This window comes from Balaenoptera musculus, chromosome 2 (assembly GCF_009873245.2).
Source record: "Balaenoptera musculus isolate JJ_BM4_2016_0621 chromosome 2, mBalMus1.pri.v3, whole genome shotgun sequence".
Taxonomy (NCBI): Eukaryota; Metazoa; Chordata; class Mammalia; order Artiodactyla; family Balaenopteridae; genus Balaenoptera; species Balaenoptera musculus.
In genome coordinates this window covers 97,079,964-97,105,470 of record NC_045786.1, presented here as the reverse complement: position 1 = coordinate 97,105,470, position 25,507 = coordinate 97,079,964, and the positions used below count along the sequence as shown (strand labels likewise).

The window sequence follows — 25,507 nt, the reverse complement described above, 5'->3', positions numbered from 1 at the left end:
GGTAGCACTGTGCATAGACTGGCTTAGACTTGGGTTACCCATCCCTTTAAGTCATGATGAATGTTCTGATAGAGTTAGACTGATCATGACCATTGCTGGAGCTGCAGTTAAGATCAGTCCTACCCAGAATACCTGGCTGATACACAGTGAAAGAAAGAAGGTGTGGTTGCAACTAACAATGCCTACTACAATGATCATTGATAGAACAGCTCCCAAGAGGTGGTGAGGAAAACACTAGGTAAAAAAGGGCTAAGAAGCTAATGAACGAAAAGGCAATGGAGGAAGTAGGTGTAATGAATTTTCAATATCTCTGACCCTAAAAGGCAAAGAGTAAAATATAACAGTAACCAAAATAATAGGTAAAACTAAAGTTATTTGGCCCAACTGCTATCTTTTTAAGCTTGGTGCAGTGGAAATTTTGATTGCCTATCCATTCCTCCCTTCTTTCCAAATGCAACTTCAAATTTGACCAGTATTTGTATTATCTTCAGGCAACCTTGTGCTTGAAGGAAGTAGGCTGAGGCCCTGGTCCAGCTCCACGTAATTCTATCTCCTTTGTCAGTGGCTGGTTCAGGAATGTGGCTGTGAAGCAATTCTGGCAGGTGAGAGAGGTAATGTTCACTGTAGACGTCTAGGAAAGTTATCTTTGCTCTTGGGGGAGTTTCTCGATCTCTCATTCACTCACTGTCCCACCCTCCCCCCATGAAGGAAGCATGCAGCCCTAATTGCAAACAAAGCATCCTAAAACCATAAGGAAAATAACCTTGTCATTGTGAAAGGCAGAGCAGATGGAAGGAACCAGAGTCAACTATATGATTTAACAACCCTAGGGTTTATCTAGTTGCTGGACTTCAAGTTGTATAAGCCAATAAGGTCCCCATTGCAAGAAGCAGTTTGAGTCAGGCATTCTGCTATTTGCAGCCAAAACCATCATAACTGAATAAGGAGCACATGAAATTTTCTTTAAGGAAACCAATGAGAGGGAAAAACTAAAAACACCAGAAAAAAGAAGGGACTAATGATGAAGCTCCCAGAAGGAGAAAGAGAGCAGGGAAAAGCTAGCTTCAGGAAAGTGGAAGAACATTATTATTCTGAGATACATGAGAAAAGTAAGGAGTAAAGATAGACATTTTTGAGTGAAGAGGAGGGAAGTTTAGAAAGTTTTGGATTGGCTTTGATCTCAACATCTTAGAAGGCAAACTATTCCAAGAATGAATGAAAGGCTCTAAACGAAATTATAGATTTACAGAGAAGGTAAGAGTTTGTAATAATGACTCCATTCATTTCTTCCTTTATACATCCAGTATATATTTGAGGATGTAAAAACATTACAGATACTGCTTTATACTTTATGTATAAAACATAAAATCATGCATTCTCTTGCTTTCCAGAAACATGTAGTTTAGCTCAATGGTTCTCAAAGTGTAGTTTCAATACAGCAATAACAGCTAACCTGTATAAATGCAAATTTTCAGGCCCAACTCCAAATATTGAATCAGAAACTCTTGAGGGTGTAGCTCAGCAATCTAGGCTTTTAACAATCCCTCTAGATGATTCTAGTGCACACTATAAGTTTGAAAACCACTAGTCAACAGTGACGATTAATAGAGTTATGAACAAAAAGCAGTGGGAGCACAGGGAATAGAGTGCTAGGGTAAATCAAAACGGCTTCCAGAGAAGCAGTGTTTAAGCTCAAACTTCAAAGAATGAATAGAAGTTAGCCGATACAGATGCAAAGTATTACATGTTCCATATTGTTTAATAATACCATTGTACCACTTTTCTTTTTCAGTTATCTTTTTTCCTCTAATAGAATTTTGTTCTCTAATAGAATTCTAGCAGTTAGCCCTGAAACTCTAAGCCCTTCTAACTGGCAATAAGAGAAATCTCAACAAGAAAGGAATTAAATGTTTCCTTTCACTGCTTCTAAAGAGCAGATATTCTGCATGAAACAGCCCTTGCCAATTCACTTCTAACAAAGGATTCTTATAAGATATGCAGACTTCAAACACTGGTGCTATCCCTTAAAAATGTCTATAATTCTCATTGGTTATCTCACATAATGTAAATTGAAATCTGTTTTCTGCAAATTAAACACTTTATTTTTCTTCCATAATCACAGACTAAAAACAAATAAAACCTAGCTCAACTAAATCTCTTCTTTGAATACAGTATGAGAGTTTGTATCTAATTTAAATTAATACTACATAGATAAGATGGAAGCGGGAATAACAGGAATATGTATTGGAGGAACTAATTTTGTTTCTTTAGTACAAATCTGGAGAGGGAGGCCAAAGAGGATGATAAATGGATAAGCAGATAAATCATGTGACATGCAATGGAGTTAACATATCCATTTGTAGGTGATAAGGAGCTATCAAAGAAACTTAACATGAACAAGGAAGTAAACGATTAACTATCCATGTAGAAAGCTCAGAAGGTAGAAAGTAGACTGGAGTGGGCCCAGGAAAGTGTTTGGCGATCAGTACCTTGTTCCTGTATTATGTGGTTTTCCCTTTTAAAAAAGTTCAAACTGTGTAATTAGAAACTTTATTTTTAAAATATTCTAAAATTTGAATTATTCAAGAATCACCATCTACTTTCCTTCAACACACATTTTGTCCTAATAGGCCCTATTGTAGTACAAAACAAGAAACAATTTCACTAACTAAGTCAATCAAACTACTTCAGTAAATAATCATGCTACAGCCTGGAATTGCCCAAACAAAAATTCTTCTAATTTTCTTTACAGATATTTAAAAGTTTATTTTTTTCAGAAAACCAAAGCAACTGATTCAACAATAACGGTTCTAGCATGCAGCAAGTCATCATTTAACATCTAATGTTTAAACTTCTTATCATGGATGTATACAGTTTATTTTCATTCCTATAAAGTTTCCACAGCTTGTAGTGATAATAAAAGTAAATAAGTATTTCGTTACAGGTACTTCAAATAGCACTACAGTACCTCTTCGACAAAATTTTTACAATATTCCAACTTTCAATATGAAACAGCTTAAAAAGGCATGGGCCAAAAAAAAAAAAAATGTATAGTAGTATCACTTAGGCAAATAAAGTCTAATAATCATACAAGCACAACACTGTTAGGATTCTCCTGTTAGGGTTGGGAAAGGAGTATATGAGACATTTACTTCAAATAAAATTACATAAATAGCTTAGGAAAATTCCCAAATATATAATTTCAGACATATTAAAGAAAAAAACCCTTGAACCTTTATTCCTGGAAAACATGAACTAGTTATCCCTTGCTTTTATGTAATAGATGTGTTCTTAAAAAGTTTTGTGTAAAGCAAATTATATAAAACATCACCTTGCTAGCACTGGAGGAACACACCTCAAGGAAACATGAGAAATTATTCTTTAAAACGCGATTCTCCTGCACATTTGTACATCTTTGGGCTTTTATCTGTACTGTTAAGTTTAATCTCTATGAATTAAACCCAAGTTTCTCAAAATTCACTTGTAAAAGAAGCAGACCGACTTCTCCTCCCCCCTCCCCCCCCACAAAGACAATTCTTACAGTACAATGTAAAATTGTTCCTTTATCCATTCTCAGTAGAGGGCTTGTCACTACATATATCTGAGAGTGCTAGGATAAATACCCACCTGTTCTTTTCACCTTAGAAAGATAATGGTTATTTTCTCTTATTGCTAGGAAATGTCATTCTTAAAGATTTTATTAAAAATGGCAAATGTGAAGGACAATGTGTGATTACAAGCCTTTTACAGTTTGATTAAATATTCCCCAAATCATGACAGTACTGTTTAGAATGATACTCTCAATTCCATAAGCATCTTATTCCTACATGGGATTACCTTACTAATTAAAATAACAATTTACTAATGATCAAAATAACATTCTTTAGCATTAGAATCTTGCAAAAAACAGGAATAAAAACTAGAACTACACCTAGTCACTGCCGTTTGATCAAACTTAATAGAATATTTAGTTTAGTCATAGGACCACTCAAAGAGGTATTAAAAGAAAGTTTTACTAAGGTAAATGTAAAAGTCTTATGGAGATGCAGATCTACAGGTGAGTCTTAAGTCTACAACTACTGCTATCAATCATTAATAAGCATGTAGATGAATTGCATTCATTCCTCTGAAAAGATGACACTGCATACATATCATCAAAAAGATTATGGCACTTGAACATTATTCCTGATAAGTAAACATGGTAAATGTATAGAGGTGCATCCTAGCCTCTCTCCTACTTTTACATTTTGGGGGTAAAGATAACAGCAGGCTGGGCAAAAAAACAATTCAAATCACCTATAGAATAGGGGGGGGGAAGCTACCGGAGTCCTAAGAATAAACAGCTTGGAAAAGAACAATGAAAATAATGCTATTATTTTCTCATCCACTTTCACTTTTATCGCCTTTATATTTTTTAGCTTATAAGAAAAAATTTTGCAATGGAATTTGAACCATAGGTATAAAATACATGAAATAATATAGTGGGGCTATCTGTAGTGGCCAAAAACCAATTTTTGCCTCTCAGTCTTTTGAGCATATATAAAAGGAGATGGCGTGTCTTAAGGAATAATTCCTTTAAAAATGAGGCTGAATTATTTGCACCACATCATGGATTTACAACATTTTCAATACAGCCAAAGTATATGTTAAAATAAAACAAATACCTGCTTTATGGCATCAAATCATGTTCTTCCCCCTAAAAATTAATTTGGCTGTTCCTAAAACGTATTACATTTCTATGTATCTTACCTCTGACTATGCAGACAAGCAAGTGCCTACAAAATCATTCAATCTAATGCAGGCCTTTTGATACAAATACATTATAAATGATACAGGCTAAAGAGCAAGGTCACCAGAAAGACCACACATGTGTTAGTGGGTCTGTCAATTACATAACTGACTTTAAGACAATCATTTTCTCTTGTGGTCATTCCTTAAAGTGAGTAAGTTGATGTCTCTTCCAGTGTGGAGCCTGTCTGAATGTTTTGCCACAAACTGAGCATTCGAATGGCTTCTGCCCTGCATGAATTAGATAGTGTCTTTCCAGCTTCGATGGGGATCTAAAACTTTTAGAACAAACACTGCATTGGTAAAGAAGGCCATCGTTCCTCTCAGTACGCCCTGAATAACTACAACAATGACTATGATGGCTCTGCTCTGATTCCAGAAGTGCACTAGAGAGACAGGGCTGCCTGTTCCTATAGGGGGTACCAAGAATGAAATCCTCTGATTCTGCCTTAACTTTTATTTCTGATGTTTGATCTGACTCCGAGACCTCGTATTTTTGAAAACCAAGAGTCTGACATTGTTGGGAAGCACTATAGTTAACATTATCACCTTGATGAATGAAAAGTTTGTTCAAATTTTCCAATTCTACTTGGCAAAGAGATTTTCTATATGGAATCTTATCAATATGAGTTAATTTATGTCTTTTCAAGTGAGCTGACTGTCTAAAAGATTTCCCACAAACATTACAGCCAAAAGGCCTCTGTCCAGTATGAATTAAATAGTGTCTTTGTAGTTTAGATACGGAAGGAAACACTTTCTCACATTTGTCACAAGGACACATCTTATGTCCAGTATAGATGTTTTCATTTGTAATTGAAAAACCACACTGAAGCACTTCGCAGTTTTCAAAGAATTCCTCACCTGATGAACCATAGATAGATACATCTTTATTATTCACAGAATTATCCATAGTTAACATGTTCTCTGGTGTAAGAATACCTTTTACGTTTTTTCCCATATTTTGGCTCTGGAAGTGCTTTTGCCAAGAAAATGGCAAAGTCAACGTTTTCTTCTTTTTATTGCCAACTGTCTTATATGTTCCATGCTTGCCAAGAGAACCCATAAATGTTCTCTGGGTTTGTTCAGGGCTCTGCTCACCAGAAATAAGATCACAATTTTTCAAGAAACTGTTTTTAAATACTTTTTTCTCAGATCGAAAATTATCTAATTTTTTACCCCCAGCACGTTTAAGCTTAGCCAAGATTTTTTTAACAATGGTTTTATAGTTGTAGCTTCTTTTGAGCCTGCTTGGAATTTTGCCACTTCTGGCAGGAAAACACTTATGTCCATTGAGAATCTGCTCTGATTCAAAACATTCTTCACACTCTGGACATTGAAAAGGGACAATATAAATAGAGTGGACATCAAGTTGATTATTCTCCTCAGATTCACATATATCACCATTTTCAAAACTATCCTGCTTTGCATTTAATTTATTAGGCAGGGGGCCTGATTCTGGACTCTTCACCTTTAATGAAAGAGTCTGAAGAGTCTTATTCCTGGCATGGATTTGTTTATGCTTCAGAAGTTTGCTTTGAATCTTAAATCCTTTTTGACAAAAACAACATTGAAAAGGTCTTTCCTCTGAATGTGTGAGTTGGTGGATTTTCAAGTGAGTTGACTGTCGAAAAGATTTACTGCACAGGACACATTTAAAAGGCCTCTGACCAGTATGAATAAGTGCATGCCTGTCAAGTTTTGACTGTGATGGGAACAGCTTGCCACAGATTGTACACGCGTGAATATTCTTTTTTTTCTTTGTAGGGCTGTGTGTAGGATCAGACTTGGAGCACGGGTGTAATGCCCATCTCTCCTCTGTGGTAAGAGCATGATACATTCCATACACTGGCTTTTCTTGCTTGGCCTCCAGCAGTCTTCTGACCTGTTTAACATCATTCTGGTAAGTTTCATTGTGAAGCTGTTGGTGCTTCACGAACGTCTTCAGATTCTTAAAGTGGCGTGGACAAATACTACATTTAAAAGGCAGATTATGAGTTAGTTGATGTCTTTCCAGATGAACTAGTTGTCTAAAGGTTTTATGACACACATCACATTCAAATGGCTTTTGACCAGTATGAATGAGATAATGCCTAGCTAATTTTGAGGGTGTTTCAAAATGCTTGAAGCAAATATTGCAAATATATGGCCTGTTTCTAGGTAGTTTGTTGGCTACTACACACTGTTGAATCTTTAGCATTTTCAAATTGTTTTCAGCCATCATATTCTTCAGTGATATACTCTGATGAGCTCCATGGTGTTCTTACACTCCACAGATGTCTAAAAATTAAAAATAAAAATGTATTAATTAAAAATTACTTATTCATATGAAAAGAAATAATTTAAGCTGTTCCTTGGCTAAAGGTATTAAAGGCAATAGGGAACCTCAACTTTTCCTGTGTTTAAAAGTAAGTTAATAACCATTTTAGATACTTTAGAATCATTAAACTAATTTTACTCATACAGGGAAATGAGGAGTCTTTAAAAGAAATACTTAAAAATGTATATAATTTTAAGCTATGTTTCTAATTAATTGAGATGATATGTTAAAAGGGGACTGAGTTGAATTTCTTAACATTAAATAGATCTTTTAATTCTAATTTTCCTAGTCCACTATTAAGTAGATTTGTCATTTTTCAAAAATTGGGCTAGAAAGATAAAGAGTGTAAGAAATAAAATATAATACTAAAAATAAGACATATCTGCATTCAATTATAGCATACCTTGGACATGATCTGAGAATGGAATGTTTTAGTTATCAGAATTCTTAGCCACATCATTAGCAATATTTACTCTCAGTTAATTCTTTGGACCAACAAAGATAACATAAGCAACTGGGAGAAAATGTCCCAGAAAACCTGGATTCTAGTCCTGGATCTGCCATCATATGAACTTGGCGGCAAGAGGAAGGAAATATAGATTCCTCATCTCTGAGTCAGGGAAAATGCCTCCTGGCCTGCCTACCACATTGAGTTGTGAGAATCAATGGAGATAATGCACCTGAATGTGTTGGAAAACTGAAGCAATGTATAAATGTAAGGTATTATTTAGCTCAACACTAATCAAATTTAAAAACTTTATCCTTATCTACTTAATATCATTTTTAGGGTTTCTAACTAAGAGATAAACACACTAAACGTACAGTTCTTTTTATTTCTCCTTTCCACTTTGTTGTAGAAGTCCTAAAAGACAAGTACAGAGGCAATGAGGTTGACACATTGGCTACTTACATACTTATCTACGGCTAAGTAATTGAAAGTCTGAGTGTAGTTTACTTTTCAGGCAGTAGAATAAAAAGGTCATTTTGGTCTCAGTTAATATAAAGATACTTTCCCTAATATACCTCTGTAGGACACATGCAAAAGCTAACCAGGAACTTTCAAAACCATTTTATACCCTATCTTCTCCTAACTGAAAAGCCAATTTTCTTCTCATCCTTCTTCTTCTACTGCATTTTCCTTAAATAAGGAAGCCAGAGATTTAAAAAAGCTGTTCCAGCTCTCTCATTCTAATGTTGTATCTTCTAGTTGAGATCAGAGAGTTGATAAATCTACCAGAAACTCAGTGTTCTTTTGTCAGATGATTTAGTGGATATCCCACATATATGCTGTGTGCTATTATCTATTTTTTCCTAGAAGACACCTTAAACACAAAATCACAAACACTCCCACTGTGGTTCTCTTCAGGAATCTGATATAAAAACAGAAAAAGAATTCATTTATTGAGCAAATTATCTTCTAGTTGTTTTATTATAGTGTTTTTCAAGCTGCATGTCACTACCCATTAGTGGATTGTGCAATCACTTTAGTGTGTCATGATCAGCATTTTTGTTTAATAGAGTAGAAAATATCAGGTTGCATAACATATGGTAACCATAAATACTGTTTTGTGAAACTTCTATAGGAAGAGGTAAAAAACTGTGAAACCTGTTCCTGGCATATCTCTTTACACACTAGACAGAGGAACCTACAACAAATCAATCACTTTATTCAAAGTGGCCAAGTAATCTATTAAGTAAGATTGGGGCCCATAGGATGAGACAGGATTACTAAGGATTATTAATTTTCTTCAACTGACCCATATAACCCCAAAATATTTATCAGAAAAATCTAATTAGAGGCCAAAGGTAATATGCCACAAATAACTAAAATAATCTGACTGCAAGCCACTATATTAATTTATAAAATACACCATATAACCCAGATATCCACGTTAACAACAATCAGCTGTTGATGCTATTACTATCCACTTTCACAACACTGAGTTAGAGAAATTACAGGTGAATGGCCTCCAAACCCTTAAAATGCTAACACAGCAGCAGTTAGGAGAATTAAAATTAAGTGAATTGCCAAGAACTTGGCAATTTATTTAATTCCCGTCAGGCAAAATCAGGTGTTGAGGTGTCAATTAGGACAATGAGCCAAACCGCAAGTAATAATCGAGTCTATTCACTTACTGCGACAGTGCAAGCAAGAGGCTAAAAAAGTACTGGTTCCCCAGTGGTCGATTAAATGGAACAACACTAGGTGAGGGTTAGGTGGATGCAATGCACACAATCACCTCTCTGCAAAGGAGGCTGGAACAAAAGGTTTCTGCCTCTTTATGGACCTGTGGGCCAGGGGAGGAGGAAGGAAGAGCTACAAGTGGAATGGTCCTGAGTCAAAATGGAGAAAAGTACCTCAGTCAAGGCTGCCTCCTCCACCTTCCCTCCCTTTGCAATAAGGAGGTATTGGTGGAGGCACCTGGGAAGTACCTCGGCCAAGGCCCTCAGAATGGAAGTACCTGAGCCAGGAATGCAATACAGTATGAGCATGGCTAGTGGGAGGGAAGGGGTGAGTCCTTGACTACAACTCCCTCCAGAAAACTGCAGTGCACTGGCCATGCACAAGTCTGGTGTGGCAAGAGCAGCTTCCCCCAAAGAGGCCAGCCAGACAAAGCCACGCAATTGTCTATGGTTGGGCCTGAAAGATCACACATAGGATTCTGGCCTGCAGCCAGGCTCCTCAGCTCCTATTGTGTATTTCTTCTTTCCTTTAATAGTTTCTTTGGAACACTTGAAAAAAATCCCACACTAGAACCACACGCATGACAACCATTTCTGATTATAACAGGAATTGATGACCTATAGTTACCGGGCCAAAAAGAGACTATGGCTTATCAACTAACACTAGCACTAAGACCGGATACTATTGTCAGTTGTGTCCACACCATGTGGGAAAGCACTTACTGGAAGCCCTATATTGTTAGAATCACTGGTGGCAAGCAGTGATCTCATCTGCTATTTATAAGTGACAGCTAAGGGATCCCCAAGCTCCAAATGCAGTCCCACGCGTACTTAAGCATATGCACAGTAATTTGATAGAACTCCAAATCCCACTTCTACTGATTTCTCTGTGTTCTCAAATGACTTTTTTTGTCGGTAATATTTCAAAAACAAATCCAACAGCGTGTAATTTTTCCTATGTTAAAGTGAAAATAAAAGATGGTAAATCTCAATGGGTCAACCCCAAGATTATCCTGACAACAGCAAGATACACTCCGTTGTAAAACTGTGAAAACCGATCTCAAAAAATTCCAAGGATACTTCAAGGCCGAAAGCCTGTTGGTTTTCCAGTCTTAATGAACACCATTAAAACGAGGTGAGGATATCACAAAAGTAAATGAACAAGAAACACAAGAACTGAGAGAAAGTTAGAGAACTTTCAGTTAGGGAATAACCTCGGGCGACATTTATCACAGCCTTTCCCTCTCTGTAGCTTCTTCTGCCCCACTTCCCCCGGCCCCCTCTCTTGACCTTGAACCCTCACCTCTTCCTCTCAGAAGGAGTGCACAGGACACAGACCCTGACAACTGGCCCTCGCCCTAATTGCCCACAACCAGTAAGCACCTAGGAGTCGAGCCAGAGTCCAGAGACTGCAAAATCCCACATCGGGAAAGGAAAGGCAAGGGTGAAAACTGCTTTGGCCACAGAGAGGGGGAAAAATGCCACATGTGATACGACCCACTGCAGGGGAAAGTATCGTTTTTTGCAATTCCTCTCAGAGATTCCCGCTCCCCATGAGTCGCAGTCAGGAGGCGGGGAAGTGGGGAAAGCAAAGGAGCTGAGGTCGTGGCGCCCCCGTGCTGGGTCCCCGGGCACCTTGGAGGGACCGAGGCAGGCCCGACCTTTCCCGGGGGATCGCTCCACCTCACACCTGGGTTCTTGAAATCCTCCTCACGCACCTGGAGCTGGCACGGGCCCGCGAGCCGCGCATCTCAAGGCCCAGGAGCCGCGAAGGCAGCGTGCACACGTCCTCAGGGCCGGCGCGGCGACGGGCTGAGTGCGCAGGCGCGGAGCTCGGGTGCGTCGCCGGACGCGGTCCGACTGGAAACAGTCTCCCTCCAACCCAGGGCCGCAGTCGCTTCGGCTAGCCTGCGAGTCTCAGTGGAAAAAGGGGTTCCAGAAGTGCGTCCCCCGGGCCGCTCACCCGGCACTGCAATTGTGGGGGGAAGAGAATAGAGGAGTGAAGAAGGGTGCATTTTCCATCTCACCTCGGTCCTCGGCTAGGAAAACCACGTAGCCCTGACCAGTGGGCTCAAGGCCCTGCTGGAAACTGGTGAGCCCGCGTTCAAAGACCACGCTTCTAGTCCTCTCTAATGTCAGAGGGCCCATGGTAAACAAAACGCCATGTATCAGGGCCTTTCTGTGCCAGCCCTGTCCTGGGCACTCTGGACGTTGTCAGAATATAGCGCAGGGGTCAGGGACATGGGCTTTGCGGTCAGGCATACCTGGGCTCCACTCACAGCTCTACCAATATCCTGATAGCCCCGGACCTTCTTAGCTTCTCTGAGCTTAATTCCTTCAGTATATTTTAGTTGTCTACAATGTACCAAGCCCTGTGCTCAGCTTCTGAGTTTCTTCAGATTTCTCTGACAGTTAGATCAACATAGTGCCCGGTGCATAATAAACTCCCATATAGCTATCATTTATTAATTACTATTTGCAAATTAAATATAACAACTTTATGAAGTGATAGGATACCATTTTAAAATGAGGAAAATGAGACTGAGACTTTAAGGAACTTAACTTCGCACAGCTGATAAATGATGGAGGTGGGATCTGAACACAGGTAGTCCTGCTGTTTTAATTCACTACGGCTTCTCAGATTGTGGATATCTCAACATTTTATGTAGACACAATTAAGGGTTAAATGTTGTAGTGCAGTTACAAACTAGGCTGGCACATTATTACTGAATAAGATGCTTGGGTATATACTGAAGATTTTAAGTACGGAAGACATTAGAGAAGAAATTATTGTGGTTTTTGCAGGTTCTGAGTGTATATGTCTCAGCTTGAGATGAGAAAATGAGAACAAGTAACAAGCATATTTTTTCAACTGTAAGTATCTCTTTACATTACTTTTCAAGGACCATTGACAACAAAAATGGTTATTTCTGATGTTGGTATATGCGCCTCTATTTAAAAAGGGAGAAGTTGGGCCAATGAAAAGTCTCTATTTTCCATGTGGTAACATGAGGAAATGGCTAATAGGAAATAAGCTTTTGCTTCTCATGAAACAACCTTGGAAGAGTCATGTTTGGGAAAGGTTGAAACCCTTTCTTTCAACAGAAACAGAGACGGAGAGAGGAGGGGAAAAGCTTTATGTATCCTGAGTGCTAATCCCAGGGTGGGGATGCAGATTATTCAGAGTTGCTTCATTCTGCAGCTTCTCTTGGAAGCTCAGCTCAGTCAAACCAAGGAAACAATTGCATCCATCACCAGCCACATAAGTCCTTAGGAGAGATATGCAGATCATGAGAGACTGTTACCTGAGGTTGGGGACCAATGGAGGGTGCATTACCTGCAAAACAGGTAGGCCTTTGCACCAAGAGCCTGAATGTGGAGTGAGGAACACAAGTGGATAAGCTGTTCTCCAAGGCCACAAACCTTACCTTATAACCTCCCCCATTTACCCTGAGAGCTATCTCAGGAACTTCCTGGTAAAAAAAAAAGGAGAAATTACTGTGAATAAGAGTCATCTGGAAGATTTCATTGAATAGGTGGGATTTGATTTGCACAGGGACTTAGTAATACGTACAATATGAATAGTAGAAAATGTGGGACAGGATAGAACATTGTAGGGAGATATGGTAGTAGTGACAAGGAAAAATAAAGGAATGGCTTGGCATACATTTGGGTTAGTATCTTACCTTTGCAACTTACTAGTGTGTGTCCTTAAAAGTTATTTAACCTTTTTAAACCTTATTTTCCTCATCTTTAAAATAAGGATATAATCAATCATTCATTTATTCAATGATATATCATGTACCAAGCACAAAGGGGTCACTTCTAAGTACATACAGATGAAAGTGAGGCCCTTGATTTCAATGAAGTTTTCAGCTCAACATACAAAGAAGTACAATATGATAAGAGAAGTTATGTACGGGGAAGGAGAGAGAAGCAGGAATATCTAAATCTTCCTGGAGGCTTCAGGTGGAACTGGTTTTGGGGTCGAGGTTTTAATGATCCACGCACCCATCCATCCTACATATATTTTATGAAGCACTTGCTGTGTGCCAAGCCCGGTTCTAGGTAATGGAGATAGTAGTGGACAAATTAAAAAGTCAAAAATCCCTGTCTACCTAGAGATTATGTTTATAGTTGATGTTTTATATATGCCTACTGAGGGTGACAGACAATAAGTTAAATAAGTAAAGTATATAATATGTTAGATATTGAAAGAACTGAGGAGAGAAGATAAGTATAGAAGAGGGCTATGAAAATTTGGGGGAGAGGGCTTGTTGGCATTCTAGTAGATGGCCAGGGGTGACCTTTCAGAGAAGTTCTGTGGTTTTTGAGTTGAGGCCTGATAGAAAGAGGGAACCATGCTCATGCTCCATGTTTAGAGAACCCACTGCTCACCAGGCACTTTGCAAGAAGCTGGGAAAGGCCTTAAATGCTTTGCAAAGGTTTTTATCTTCTTCTTTTTTTTGTTGTTGTTATAAATTTATTTATTTTATTTATTTATTTTTGGCTGTGTTGGGTCTTCGCTGCTGTGCGTGGGCTTTCTCTAGTTGCGGCGAGCGGGGGCTACTCTTCGTTGCAGTGTGTGAGCTTCTCATTGTGGTGGCTTCTCATTGCGGAGCACGGGCTCTAGGCGCGCGGGCTTCAGTAGTTGCGGCACACGGGCTCAGTAGTTGTGGCTCACGGGCCCAGTTGCTCCACGGCATGTGGGATCTTCCCAGACCAGGGATCAAACCCGTGTCCCCTGCATTGGCAGGTGGACTCTCAACCACTGCACCACCAGGGAAGCCCCTCTTCTTTTTTTTTTAATCCAGTAGGCAATGGGAAATTATCGAAGAATCTTGATCATAGGTAGGGCATGCTTAGATTTGTGTCTTAGAAAACTCACTCAGAAGTTATATGGATAATGAAATGGAGGAGGCAAAATTAGAATAGCCATGCTGTCATCTGGGGGCTTCCTCCTCCTTGAATACCTGGTTAACTTGGGTGAAAATCTAATTCTGTGGCATGTCTTCATGATACCTGTGAGTTCTCACAGCTTGCTCCTAGTGTGTGTCTGTCCTCTGTAGTCCTTAACCTTTAGGGCTATCTCCTTTTTAGCAAACCATTGAATATAGAACTTATTCATCAAGTTCTAGAAAAACACTCACTCATAGTTGTGTGTGTGTGTGTGTGTGTGTGTGTGTGTCTAAATACTTTACTGAAGATTTAGGAGTCACTATGGGATGGGGCTTCAACTGAAAGTATGTGGGACCTTGGGAGCAAGTCAACCAGTACCAAGCGCATTCAACATAATTGCATTTGAAAGTTCACACTTTCAGCATCTGTCATGCCTTTTGGAATATTTTAAAGACAGAAATTTTGAAACTGAGTTTTTTTTTTTATTTAAGTAGAGTTGATTTACAATATTATATTAGTTTCAGGTGTATAGCGTGGTGATTCAGTATTTTTTACAGATTATACTCCATTAAAAGTTATTACGAGATAATGGCTAGAATTCCCTGTGCTATACATATATTCTTGTTGCTTATCTATTTTATACATAGTAGTTTGTATCTCTTAATCCTATACCCCTAGTTTGCCCCTCCCTTCTTCTTCTCCCCTTTTGTAACCACTAGTTTGTTTTCTATATCTGTGAGTCTATTTCTGTTTTGCATATATGTTCATTTGTATTATTTCCTAGATTCCACATATAAGTGACTTCATACAGTATTTGTCTTTCTCTGTCTGACTTATTTCAGTAAGCATAATATTCTCTAGGTCCATCCATGTTGCTGCAAATGGTGGAATTTCATTCTTTTTTATGGCTGATTAGTATTCCATTGTGTGTACATATGTGTGTGTGTGTATATATTTTATATATATATATATGCCACATCTTCTTTATTCATTTATCTTTTCATGGCACTTGGGTTGCTTCCATGTCTTGGCTATTGTAAATAGTGCTGCTATGATCATTGGGGTGTATGTATCTTTTCGAAGTATGGTTTTCTCTGGATATATGCCCAGTAGTGGGATTGCTGGATCATATGGTAGTTCTATTTTTAGTGTTTTAAGGAACCTCCATACTGTTCTCCATAGTGGCTGTACCAATTTGCATTCCCACCAACAGTGCAAGAGGGTTCCCTTCCCTCCACACCGTCTCCAGCATTTGTTGTTTGTACACTTTTTGGTGATGGCTGCTTGTTTTTATCCAGTGACAGACAGAACCTCAATCTTAATTTCAGTCCCTCCCTCTCTCTCTGTTCTCTTGTGGTTACTCTCTCGCTTTGTTTTAATTAGCTATTAGAAAACCTTGAATTTGAACCTTGTTTTTCCTGTAGGTAGAATGTGTTACCCAGGGTTTTCAGAACCTTAACCAGATAGCATGGTGAATATTGGTTTGAAGACATTTTTGCAACCCAATTGTCCTCCTGTCATAAATTTGATTCTTGTGCCTGTCTCCTTGACTTTGATGTGTATGCCATGACCAAGCTTGTATCTCAGTCACTATCTCGGACTTTTAAGGGTAAGTCTAGTCAATTCTCAAAGCTTTTCTTTTTTTTTGAATTTGCGTTGCAGTTAGTTCAGGTGTTGGTTTTATTTGCCTTTATAGTTCTTCTCAGAAATTTTAAATCATTAAGCTCTACAAAATTTATGTGGTCAAGGACATGATCTGTCTTGGTCACCTCTGCATCCTCAGAGTCCAAAGCAGTACCAGGCATGTAACAGATGCACAGCAGATATTTGTTAATGAATGAATGCATACCCGAATATTTACACAAAACTTTGGTGGGTTTTCTTAATTTTGTATTGGACATTAAAAATTATTTCACTTTATATTTGTGTTCTCTAAGAAAAAGCCAGAAATTGCATTTTTAAATAAGATATTGGATTATACACAATTCTTCTTCTTTTGCTTTTATATAAAAAAATAAAAATACCAAGTACCTTCTTTATTTCTTTTAAAAACTGAAATTCTGTATCCCCCAAGAATCTCTCTCTAAGCTTTTTTTCTATTTTAAATATAGTAGGGTGTATATGTCAGTCCCAATTTCCCAATTTATTCCCTCCCTTCCCCCCCGGTAAGCATAGGTTTGTTTTCTACATCTGCAACTCTATTTCTTTTTTGTAAATAAATTCATTTGTACCATTTTTTAAGATTCCATGTATAAACAGCATATGATGTTTGTCTTTCTCTGTCTGACTTACTTCACTCAGTATGACAATCTCTCGGTCCATCCATGTTGCTGCAAAGGGCGTTATTTCATTCTTTTTTATGGCTGAGTAATATTCCATTGTATATATATACCACATCTTCTTTATCCACTCCTCTGTTGATGGGCATTTAGGTTGTTTCCATGTCTTGGCTATTGTAAATAGTGCTGCAATGAACATGGGGGTGCATGTATCTTTTTGAATTATGGTTTTCTCCAGATATATACCCAGGAGTGGAATTGCTGAATCATATGCTAATTCTCTTTTTTTAGTCTTTTGAGGAGCCTCCATACTGTTTTCCATAATGATTGCACCAATTTACATTCCCACCAACAGTGTAGGAGGGTTCCATTTTCTCCACATCCTCTCCAACATTTATTATTTGTAGACTTTTTGATGATAGCCATTCTGACAGGTGTGAAGTGATATCTCATTGTTGCTTTGATTTGCATTTTTCTAATAATCAGTGATGTTGAGCATCTTTACATGTCATTATGAGCCATCTGTATGTCTTCTTCAGAAAAATGTCTATTCAGATCTTCTGCCCATTTGTTGACTGGGTTGTTTGTTTTTTTGATATTGAGTAGTATGAGCTGTTAATATATTTAGGATATTAACCCCTTGTCAGTCATATTATTTGCAAATATTTTTCCCATTGAGTTTTTTTAAAATTTATTTACTTTATTTTTGGCTGCGTTGGGTCTTCCTTGCTGTGTGCGGGCTTTCTCTAGTTGCAGCGAGCGGGGGCTAATCTTCTTTGCGGTGCGCAGGCTTCTCATTGTGGTGGCTTCTCTTGTTGCGGAGCACGAGCTCTAGGCACACGGGCTTCAGTAGTTGTGGCACGTGGGCTCAGTAGTTGTGGCGCATGGGCTTAGTCGCCCCGTGGCATATGGGGTCTTCCCGGACCAGGGCTCGAACCTGCATTGGCAGGCAGATTCTTAACCACTGCGCCACCAGGGAAGCCCCCACATTGAGCTTTAATGCCTGTTAAAGCCTGTTCCTGCCCCCCAGTGATTGGCCTAGCAGAGAGCTTACACCTGCTGTTTTCATTCCACCTCTTATCTTTCCTCTCTCCTCTTCCTCCTCCTTCTGTGGAGCAACCAATAAAACCATCTGGTCACCTGCAACTAATCCACCAAAATCTGTATCCCTCAGGTGTCAGTTTCTACTCCCAATTATCAAAGAATTTTTTTTATTATTGAAGTACAGTTGACTTACAATATTTTATTAGTTTCAGGTATATAGCATAATAATTTGATATTTTTATAGATTATACTCCATACACAGTTATTATAAAATATTGACTATATTCCCTATGCTGTATATTACATCCTTGCAACTTACTTATTTTACACCTAGTAGTTTGTACCTCTTATCCCCTTCATCTGTTTTGCCCCTCTTCCCACCACTGCCACCTCTGGTAATGACTAGTTTGTTCTCTGTATCTGTGAGTCTGCTTCTGTTTTGTTATAATTGTTTGTTTGTTTTATTTTTTAGATTCCACATATAAATGAAAACATACAGTATTTGTACACTCTAGGTCCATCCATGTTGTCACAGATGGCAAAATTTCTTTCTTTTATGGCTGGGTAATATTCCATTGTATACATATACCACATCTTCTTTATCCATTCATCTATTGGTGGACACTTGGGTTGCTTCCATATCTTGGCTATAGTAAATAATGCTGCTATGAACATTGGGTGCATACATCTTTTTGAATTCGTGTTTTTCAAAGGATTTTTCTAACAAAGACCGCTCTCCCTTTCTAAGGGGACTGTTGGTGAATAAAATCTCTTTCTCATCATATATTTCTAAGAGGATTTTTGGTGAATAAAATCTTCTCCTCCTCATCATGTATTTCCTTGAGAAAAATATTTGCCATCTCTGTATATTTTGCTACATGGCTTCTGAGGGAAGGGTGGCAGTGGCTGGGGTTGGGGAGTGGTCATTTGGTATCAGAATGTAAAATATAGTACAGCTGTATTTTACTTAAAGTAGTTGGACCACCTCCAACTCACAGGCTAGTATCAATCTCCTAAAGCGTTGCTGGAAATTTTCTCGAAAGCTCCATTGGAGATAATGCCTATTGGATCTCTGGGTCCAGTTAGGTAGCACCATCCTACCCCACTCTCTATGTGTTGGTTCAAATTCAGTAGCACTGGGGTTCTAGAGTTACCCTAAAAGCAGGCAGGATTCCCAATATAGGACTTTGACCACATTTGTTCACCCTTAAGTCAGGGCTGACCACTGGACCGTCATTGATTATGGAGACCCCTCCAACTATTATAATACCAGGGTCTAGGCTAACCAAGGAGGGAGGGCAGAGCTATGGTATCTACCAAGCTTTTTTGTTTATGGTGTCAGGAGAGCTTGATGCTATGATCTTTCTCCTGTTTCTGGATCTTAATTTCTGGAGGACTGTTCTTCTCACAAGCACATTCCACCAAAGAACACCCATCTTCACAAGAGTGGGAACATATGGAGGTATTTCTCTTCGTAGCCTCCACCCCTAAGTGGTGCTGTGGATGTTAAAACTGTCGCCAGCGGCTGCTAGATTCCAGGGGCAAATATGTAAGATATTACTGATCTCTTGTTTAGGACTGGCTTCCCAGCTAGGTAAAAATTCAGTAGTCGTGGTTCGTGTTTAAGGCCCAGGGATTTTTCTAGCATGTTCTCTGATCCAAAGAAAGGAAGTCACTTACCCCGTAGTGAGGGGGCTTTGGTGTTAGAAATCTGAACTTGAGTGACTGAGCTCCACCCTCTGCTCGGCTGGATTTGTACCCTTATTTCTAACCCTGAACAGTTCCCTCTCTTCCTCCTCTTGAATAACTTCTTTAAGAGCAAGGAGTGAGAAGGATAACTCACATTTTCACAGGAAGTTCTGAGCTTCTCCTGTGATGTTTTGCTTTAAAATCCTCCTACAGCAACTTTCTTCAACAAGCCTGAGTTTTCCAAACTGCTTTCTAATAGCAACGTGGAATGCTTTGTGGCAAAAGCTGCTTAAGTTTTAACACAAGTGCAAAGGTCATTTCTCCTTCCAGCTGTTACATTGTCAAAAATCTGACTTACAAATCCAGGCAGTTTACCACATGTTCAAGTATTGTTAAGCAGTCAGCTACCCATACCCCAAGGGATGCATTGGAAGCTTTGTGATCACATAAATTCCTAATTCTGGATCCTGCAAACTTTAATTATTGTCCACATCCCAACTGTCATTTCTCTAATTGTTCAGGGAATGTAAAAATTCTCCTTTCTGCATTACCTGAAAATGTCTAAATTTCTTGTGGCATGTAGCATTTAGTAGGGGTCCTGATAGTCAGTCCCAAGTTCAGATCTCTGAAGGATCCTGTCCCAGTAGAAGAAGCAGGCATAGTAGGAATCTTTCCTTAGACCTGTAATGAGTTGCATTGTGTCCCCTAAGAAGACATGTTCAAGTCCTAACCCCAGGAACTGTGAATGGGACTTTATTTGGAAATAGGGTCTCTCCAGATATAATGAATTGTTTTGATATGAAATCATCCTGGATTTAAGGTAAACCCTAAATCCAGTGATGATTAGCCTTTTAAGAAAAGGATACAGAGAGACACATAGACACACAGTAGAAGGCCGTGTGAAGATGGAGACGGTAAAGACCTCCATGTGTTTAAGGAACAAGTAGAAGACTCAGGAATGGTGCTCAAGGAGGAAGTGGTACAAAATGAATGAGCTCAGAGAATGGTAGGGGTGAGATCCTGTGCAGCCTTGTAAACTATGGTAAAGAGTTTGGATTTTATTCTAGATGTAGGGGAGAGCATTTGCAAGGCTTTAAGAAGAAAAACTGGTCTGTTGAATTTTTAAGTGATATCTATTGCTGCTATGTTGTAGTTAAGTGAAGGGTTGGGGAGGATTTGTATGGTGTCAATTTAGCTAAACCTGAGTTATGTTTCCCAAAATTCCCTTCCCTGCATGGCTCAGGGGTAGTGAGCCTCACGAGGAGCATTTTGTACGCTATTTGGAAGGCAGAAAGGAAGCAGTAGCCTATTGCTTTTACACTTGGAAGGTCAGAGCAGGGCACAAGACCCCACTGCAATGCACCCACATTGCTGTAATCTGCCGGCTCACCTTACTGGCCTGGGACAACATCTGGCCCACAAGTCCTGCCAGATTTTCTCCTTCAGCCTCGCTCCGCCCTGGGCCAGGATCATATTTAGCTCCATGACTAAGGGCATCAGCTTCTCCAGCAAGACACATACTCTCATCAAAGTTGGAGGCTCAGAGGTTGTGAGAGAATGACAGTAATTCCGAGTCTATCTTTGTAGGTTCAAGTCTGTTCTCACAGGTTCCAGTTGATCCTCACATCTCCCTCTTTATATTCATCATCCCTTTAAGTGCCAGAGCCTGGGACTGGCACGTGCACTGTTTAATCAGCTTCCACAGTTGTAAGGTCAAAGCCCTATAACAAATTCATATACATATGTATGTGTGTATATATATATATATATATATATGTGTGTGTGTGTGTGTGTGTGTGTATTTTATATATTTATATAAATTTTGTAGTTTTTATACTTATATAAAAAGATTATAGTATATTTATGTAAATATATTTAGTTATAAAATATGATATATATTATATATTTAAATATGCTGTATTTGAATATGTTTTATTTTATTTAAATATTTATTACATATAAAAATATTTTTTATATATTATATATTTGTTTTATATATGCGTGTGTGTGTGTGTGTGTGTGTGTATGTGTGCATCTATCCTTATGGTTCTGCTTCTCTGATTGAACACCACTGAAGCAGGAGCAAAAGTGAAAGCGGGTGCACTTGTTAAGTAGCCAATACCATTTAGTCCAGAACCAGAGATACAGAGATATTGTTATGGAGATGGAGAGAGGTGTACCAATTTAAGAATTGTTTTGGATGTTGTATTAGAGTTCTTTAGAAAAACAGAACTGATTGGATGTATATATATAGAGAGAAAAGACAGAAATTTATTATAAGGAATTGGCTCATGTAATTATGGAGGCTGAGAAGTCCCAAGATCTGCAGTCGGCAAGCTGGAGACCCAGGAGAGCTGATGGTGCAGTTCTAGTTTGACCCTGAAGGCCTGAAAACCAGGAGAGCTGATAGTGTAAATTCCAGTATGAAAGCTGGCGGACTCAAGACCCGAGAAGAGCCAATGTTTCAGTTTGAGTCTAAAGGCAAGAAAACACTGATGTATCACCTCAAATAGTCAGACAGAAGGAGTTCCCTCTTACTCTTTTTAGTTCTATTGAGGCCCTCAACTGATTGGACGAGGCCCACCAGCATTAGGGAGGGCAATCTGTTTTACTCAGTCTGCTGATTCAAATGTTAATCTCATCCAGAAGCACCCTCGCAGACATACCTGGATGATGTTTAACCAAAGTCTGAGTACCCTGTGTCAAATAGACACATAAACTTAACTATCACAGAGGTAGAACTTACAAAATGTATGGATCTATATTGGATGCAGGTCTGGCTTCATGTGCAGTTGTACCAGGCCCCATACTTAGAAGGACTCCACAGTTGGTTTAATGCTTTGCTGTTGCTGTCTTGAAATTCTTGATAATTTTTCAACAAGAGGCCCTGCATTTTCATTTTCCCCTGGACCCCACATATTGTGTAGCTGGTCCTGATGGATGTGAGGAGTGAGGGGGATAAAAGCCTTAAGGATTACACTTGGGTTTTTGGATTAAATGACTAGGTGGACGGTAGTGCATTGGAGGTGGAAATTGACAGAGAGCTCAAGAATTTTGATTTGAACATGTTAACGTAGAGCTGCCTCTTAGACATTGTGGTAAAATATTTGTTGACTGCTTCCCCAGCATTTATTTCCCTCTTCCTGATTCCTAGCTAGACCTTGTTTCGCAACCTTGTGGTTAGGGTTTGACTGGCTCTAGTTCCAGCCATCCACACGCTGTCCTGGCATGGCAGTCTCTGCCATATAGGGGCAAAGTAATCAACTAAGCTATATAAACTACTGGTGCTCTTTTTAATTCCCTTTAACCGTAGACCAAAGAAGAAGGAGAAGACTGATTATTTGAGAAGGAGAGGCAAAGGCTGCAGAAATCAAGCCTAAAGTTTTCTCAGTTTCAGGTCGTGTATAATTGTGGGAAAAACTCCTCGTTTTCCCCAATATCTGTCTTTGCCATCTTCCTCCTTTGTTAGCTGGGCTCCTGTTAAAAAGGCTACATTTCCTTACCTTCCATGCAGCTAAGTATAGCCTTGTGATGATATTCTGTTTAATGGGCTGTAGGGGACATTGTGTGTGTAATTCCTCCTCGCTTCTTCCTTCCAACTGTCTAGAATTTATATGCATTGACAGGAATCTCAGTAGTAGGTAGCAGAAAAGAACCCTGGTCCTTTGACATCCTGAAGCCATGCCAGTTCTGGACTTCCTACTTCTTGTCTGTTACAAGAGAGCTAAAACGATCTTACTTAAGATAAGATTACTATCCACCACTATTTTCAATTTCTGTCACATGTAGCCAGTGTTAATCCTAAATGATACAGTGTCCATATAATTAACTCCTTTTCTTTCAAGGGCACCTAAATGAATGCTGGCTTGATGCAAACAAGAGTCTAATTAGAACAATTTTTTTTTTCTTAGTCAGACCTTGTGTATATTTTCTACATACACACCAAAAAACAAAAAAAAAGAGAAAAAAATCCTTTTACCCAATCCATATTTTGCTTTGCCTTTTAAGTCATAGAAGAATTATAGATACTTTACTAGGATCTATTATTAAAAGCACTGCTACTTTCTCTAGGGAAGCAACAATTGATCCACATTTTCCTGGCACTAGCTCACAGTTCATAAACCCTTGTTTAAAATTAACGCAAATCATTAAACAACACAGAAAACAATTCTTTTAAAATTACACAGTAAAAGCTGCCTTCTGAGAGACTGGAAAAAGTGAGTTTACATGTAATCTCAGATAAGGTGACCAAATATTCAAAATTGGCTAAGACAGCCCCAATTCCCAGATTGCCCGCTGTTCTGGTTTCTGTCTCAGCACACGTCTTGTGGTTCTAGCCAGATGTCATCCAGCTTTAGGACAGGAATTCCTCCCCCTGCTCAGGAGAGCAAATAACTGAAAATGGGGGGAAACAACCTGAAAGTATAAATGGCAAAAAACTAAAGCATGGTTACAATATTTTGGTTCTTTGTTTGACAAAGTGTGGAAACATTTGTCCGTGAATACTGTTTAGTTTGGTGTCTTTCACACTGTGTATTGCATGACACACTTCTAGGGTGTGATTGATGTTTTTAAAAAGTGATATTGACTACAATAGGCTAGAAAATGCCAGAGTGCATTGCACATACTAAGGATGAGTATTTTTCAGAAATTTCTGTTTGTGTTTTGTCTGTGAGTCTTTGGTACAAGAGGGTGAATAAATGAAATTTAAAACCACCAAATTTTAGTTATTATGACTGCACTCCCCAATGTTTCTTGAATCATACAGCAATATTAAGAAATGTTAAGCCTTCCATTCATCGTATATTTAATCTATGTAACAGTAACAGTACTTGTGAGTCCATCACTTCCTTGGGTGGGGTTTTCCCTTCAAGTCCCAGACTCACATAAGTTTTCCAAGGCTGTTCCAGGGACTTTACAAGTGTCCAGGGCTATTGGATGAGGTGCTGTCTACAGGGGATTGGTCAGTGGATAGTTCACTCTTGAAGTTCACTGGAAGTTCACTTGGTGTTTAAAGACTAAATTGAAATTAGCCAATTGGACAAGGAGAGAATGGCATTCCAGGTAGAAGGAACAGTATATATTAAACAGAAGAAAGAAATAGTAGATTGTATGGTTCACAGTATCTTACATGTAATTTTGAAATCCAAGAAGTTCTAAAAGCTGAAAGCTTTTCCTTAATCCATTAGGCAGGAAAACCTGACTCAATCTGAACTCATTGGTGTGCTGCATTTGTCAGGGACCCATCAGGAAACAGATGGTATTCTCAAATTGGGATCGTTGAAAGAGGATTTAATAAAGAGACTCCTTCAAAGGTGTGGGGGGAGTGCTGGCACAGGGATAGGAATGTGATAGTGGGACAGGAGAGCTGTGATCCCGAGACACACGTCCCTAGGAGACGAGAGGAGAGAGTGGTTCTTGGAGGCCAGAAGGAAGGAGTCATGGGAAGAAGACTGCCTAAAGAGCAACTGCCTCCAGATGACTGTCCGTCAGGAGAGGGAAACACCCCAGGCTCCTGGATAGCCTGCTGGGCTCCCCATTGGCTGTATCCCATTAGAAACCTGGGGGCAGTGGAGTGTGGGGCTGAAGCGCAGATAGGTCAGTTTCCCAGGCACAGAGCAGGTGCAAAAGGGCGGATTATAGATCTGGAGGAGCCAAGGGAAGTGGCTTAGTGGCAAAACCAGACCCCAACTGACTGAGGCCATTTGTGACCTTATTACACTTAATGTGAATATTCTAGGTTTGCTGCAGAAACATTTATGTGTTTGATACGAGTTGATGCCTTAGACCATCTGGGGTGTTATGTAACATATATACATAGACATCTATCTATCTATCTATCTATCTATCTATCTATCTATCTATCTATCTATTTATCTATCTATCTATCTATCTATACATGGGATTACCTGTTGAAAATCTAAAAAGTTATGAATTCTGAAACGCTTGTGGTCTCTGGGGTTTCTGTTAAGAGCATACCTACAAACAGTAAACTGGAGACATTTCCATATGGCTAGAAGATTTTGTACGTGGGGAGTTAGAAGGCAGAAGAGGAGGCTGGAAAAGTGGACTGGAGCCATGACAGAAAGAGGCTTTTATGTCAGGCCAAGAGTGTGGACTTGGTTGTAAATGGTGGGGATCGATAATAAAGACTTTTAAAGGGGATGACAAGGTTATGCATGTGTTTTACAAAGATCACTCTGGCTATAATGCACAGATTGCGTTGTATTCTCCTGGGCGGCAGAGCATATGATGGCCTGGGTTTGGCATTTCTCGTATCTCAGAGTAGAGAAGGAGCGGGGGAGGG

The 25,507-nt window shown here is 39.1% G+C and overlaps 1 protein-coding gene and 1 long non-coding RNA gene across 4 annotated transcripts in view; one reads left to right on the top strand and one right to left on the bottom strand.

Moving 5' to 3' along the window:
* Positions 1-3,306: 3,306 nt before the first annotated feature.
* ZNF770 (zinc finger protein 770) lies at positions 3,307-11,107 on the bottom strand. Of its 2 annotated transcripts, none has more exons than XM_036844448.1 (2): positions 11,008-11,107; positions 3,307-7,065 (listed from the first exon to the last, which is right to left on the bottom strand). In XM_036844448.1, the coding sequence occupies exon 2, from the start codon at positions 7,007-7,009 to the stop codon at positions 4,928-4,930; it is 2,082 nt and encodes a 693-aa protein (XP_036700343.1). In that variant the 5' UTR covers positions 7,010-7,065; positions 11,008-11,107; the 3' UTR covers positions 3,307-4,927. The 2 variants fall into 2 exon arrangements, with proteins under 2 accessions (XP_036700343.1, XP_036700344.1); XM_036844449.1 differs by having other exon boundaries at positions 10,980-11,094.
* Positions 11,108-11,170: 63 nt separating this feature from the next.
* The window catches only part of LOC118889304, a 141,392-nt gene continuing 127,055 nt past the window's right edge, over positions 11,171-25,507 (top strand). For both annotated transcript variants that reach the window (XR_005018458.1, XR_005018455.1), the window contains exons 1-2: positions 11,171-11,381; positions 12,095-12,163. This is a non-coding gene — a long non-coding RNA (uncharacterized LOC118889304). The remainder of the gene's footprint in view (positions 11,382-12,094; positions 12,164-25,507) is intronic.

Coding starts and splice junctions, on each gene's coding strand:
- ZNF770 (XM_036844448.1), bottom strand. CDS start 7,009: ATGATGGCTGAAAACAATTTGAAAATGCTAAAGATTCAACAGTGTGTA.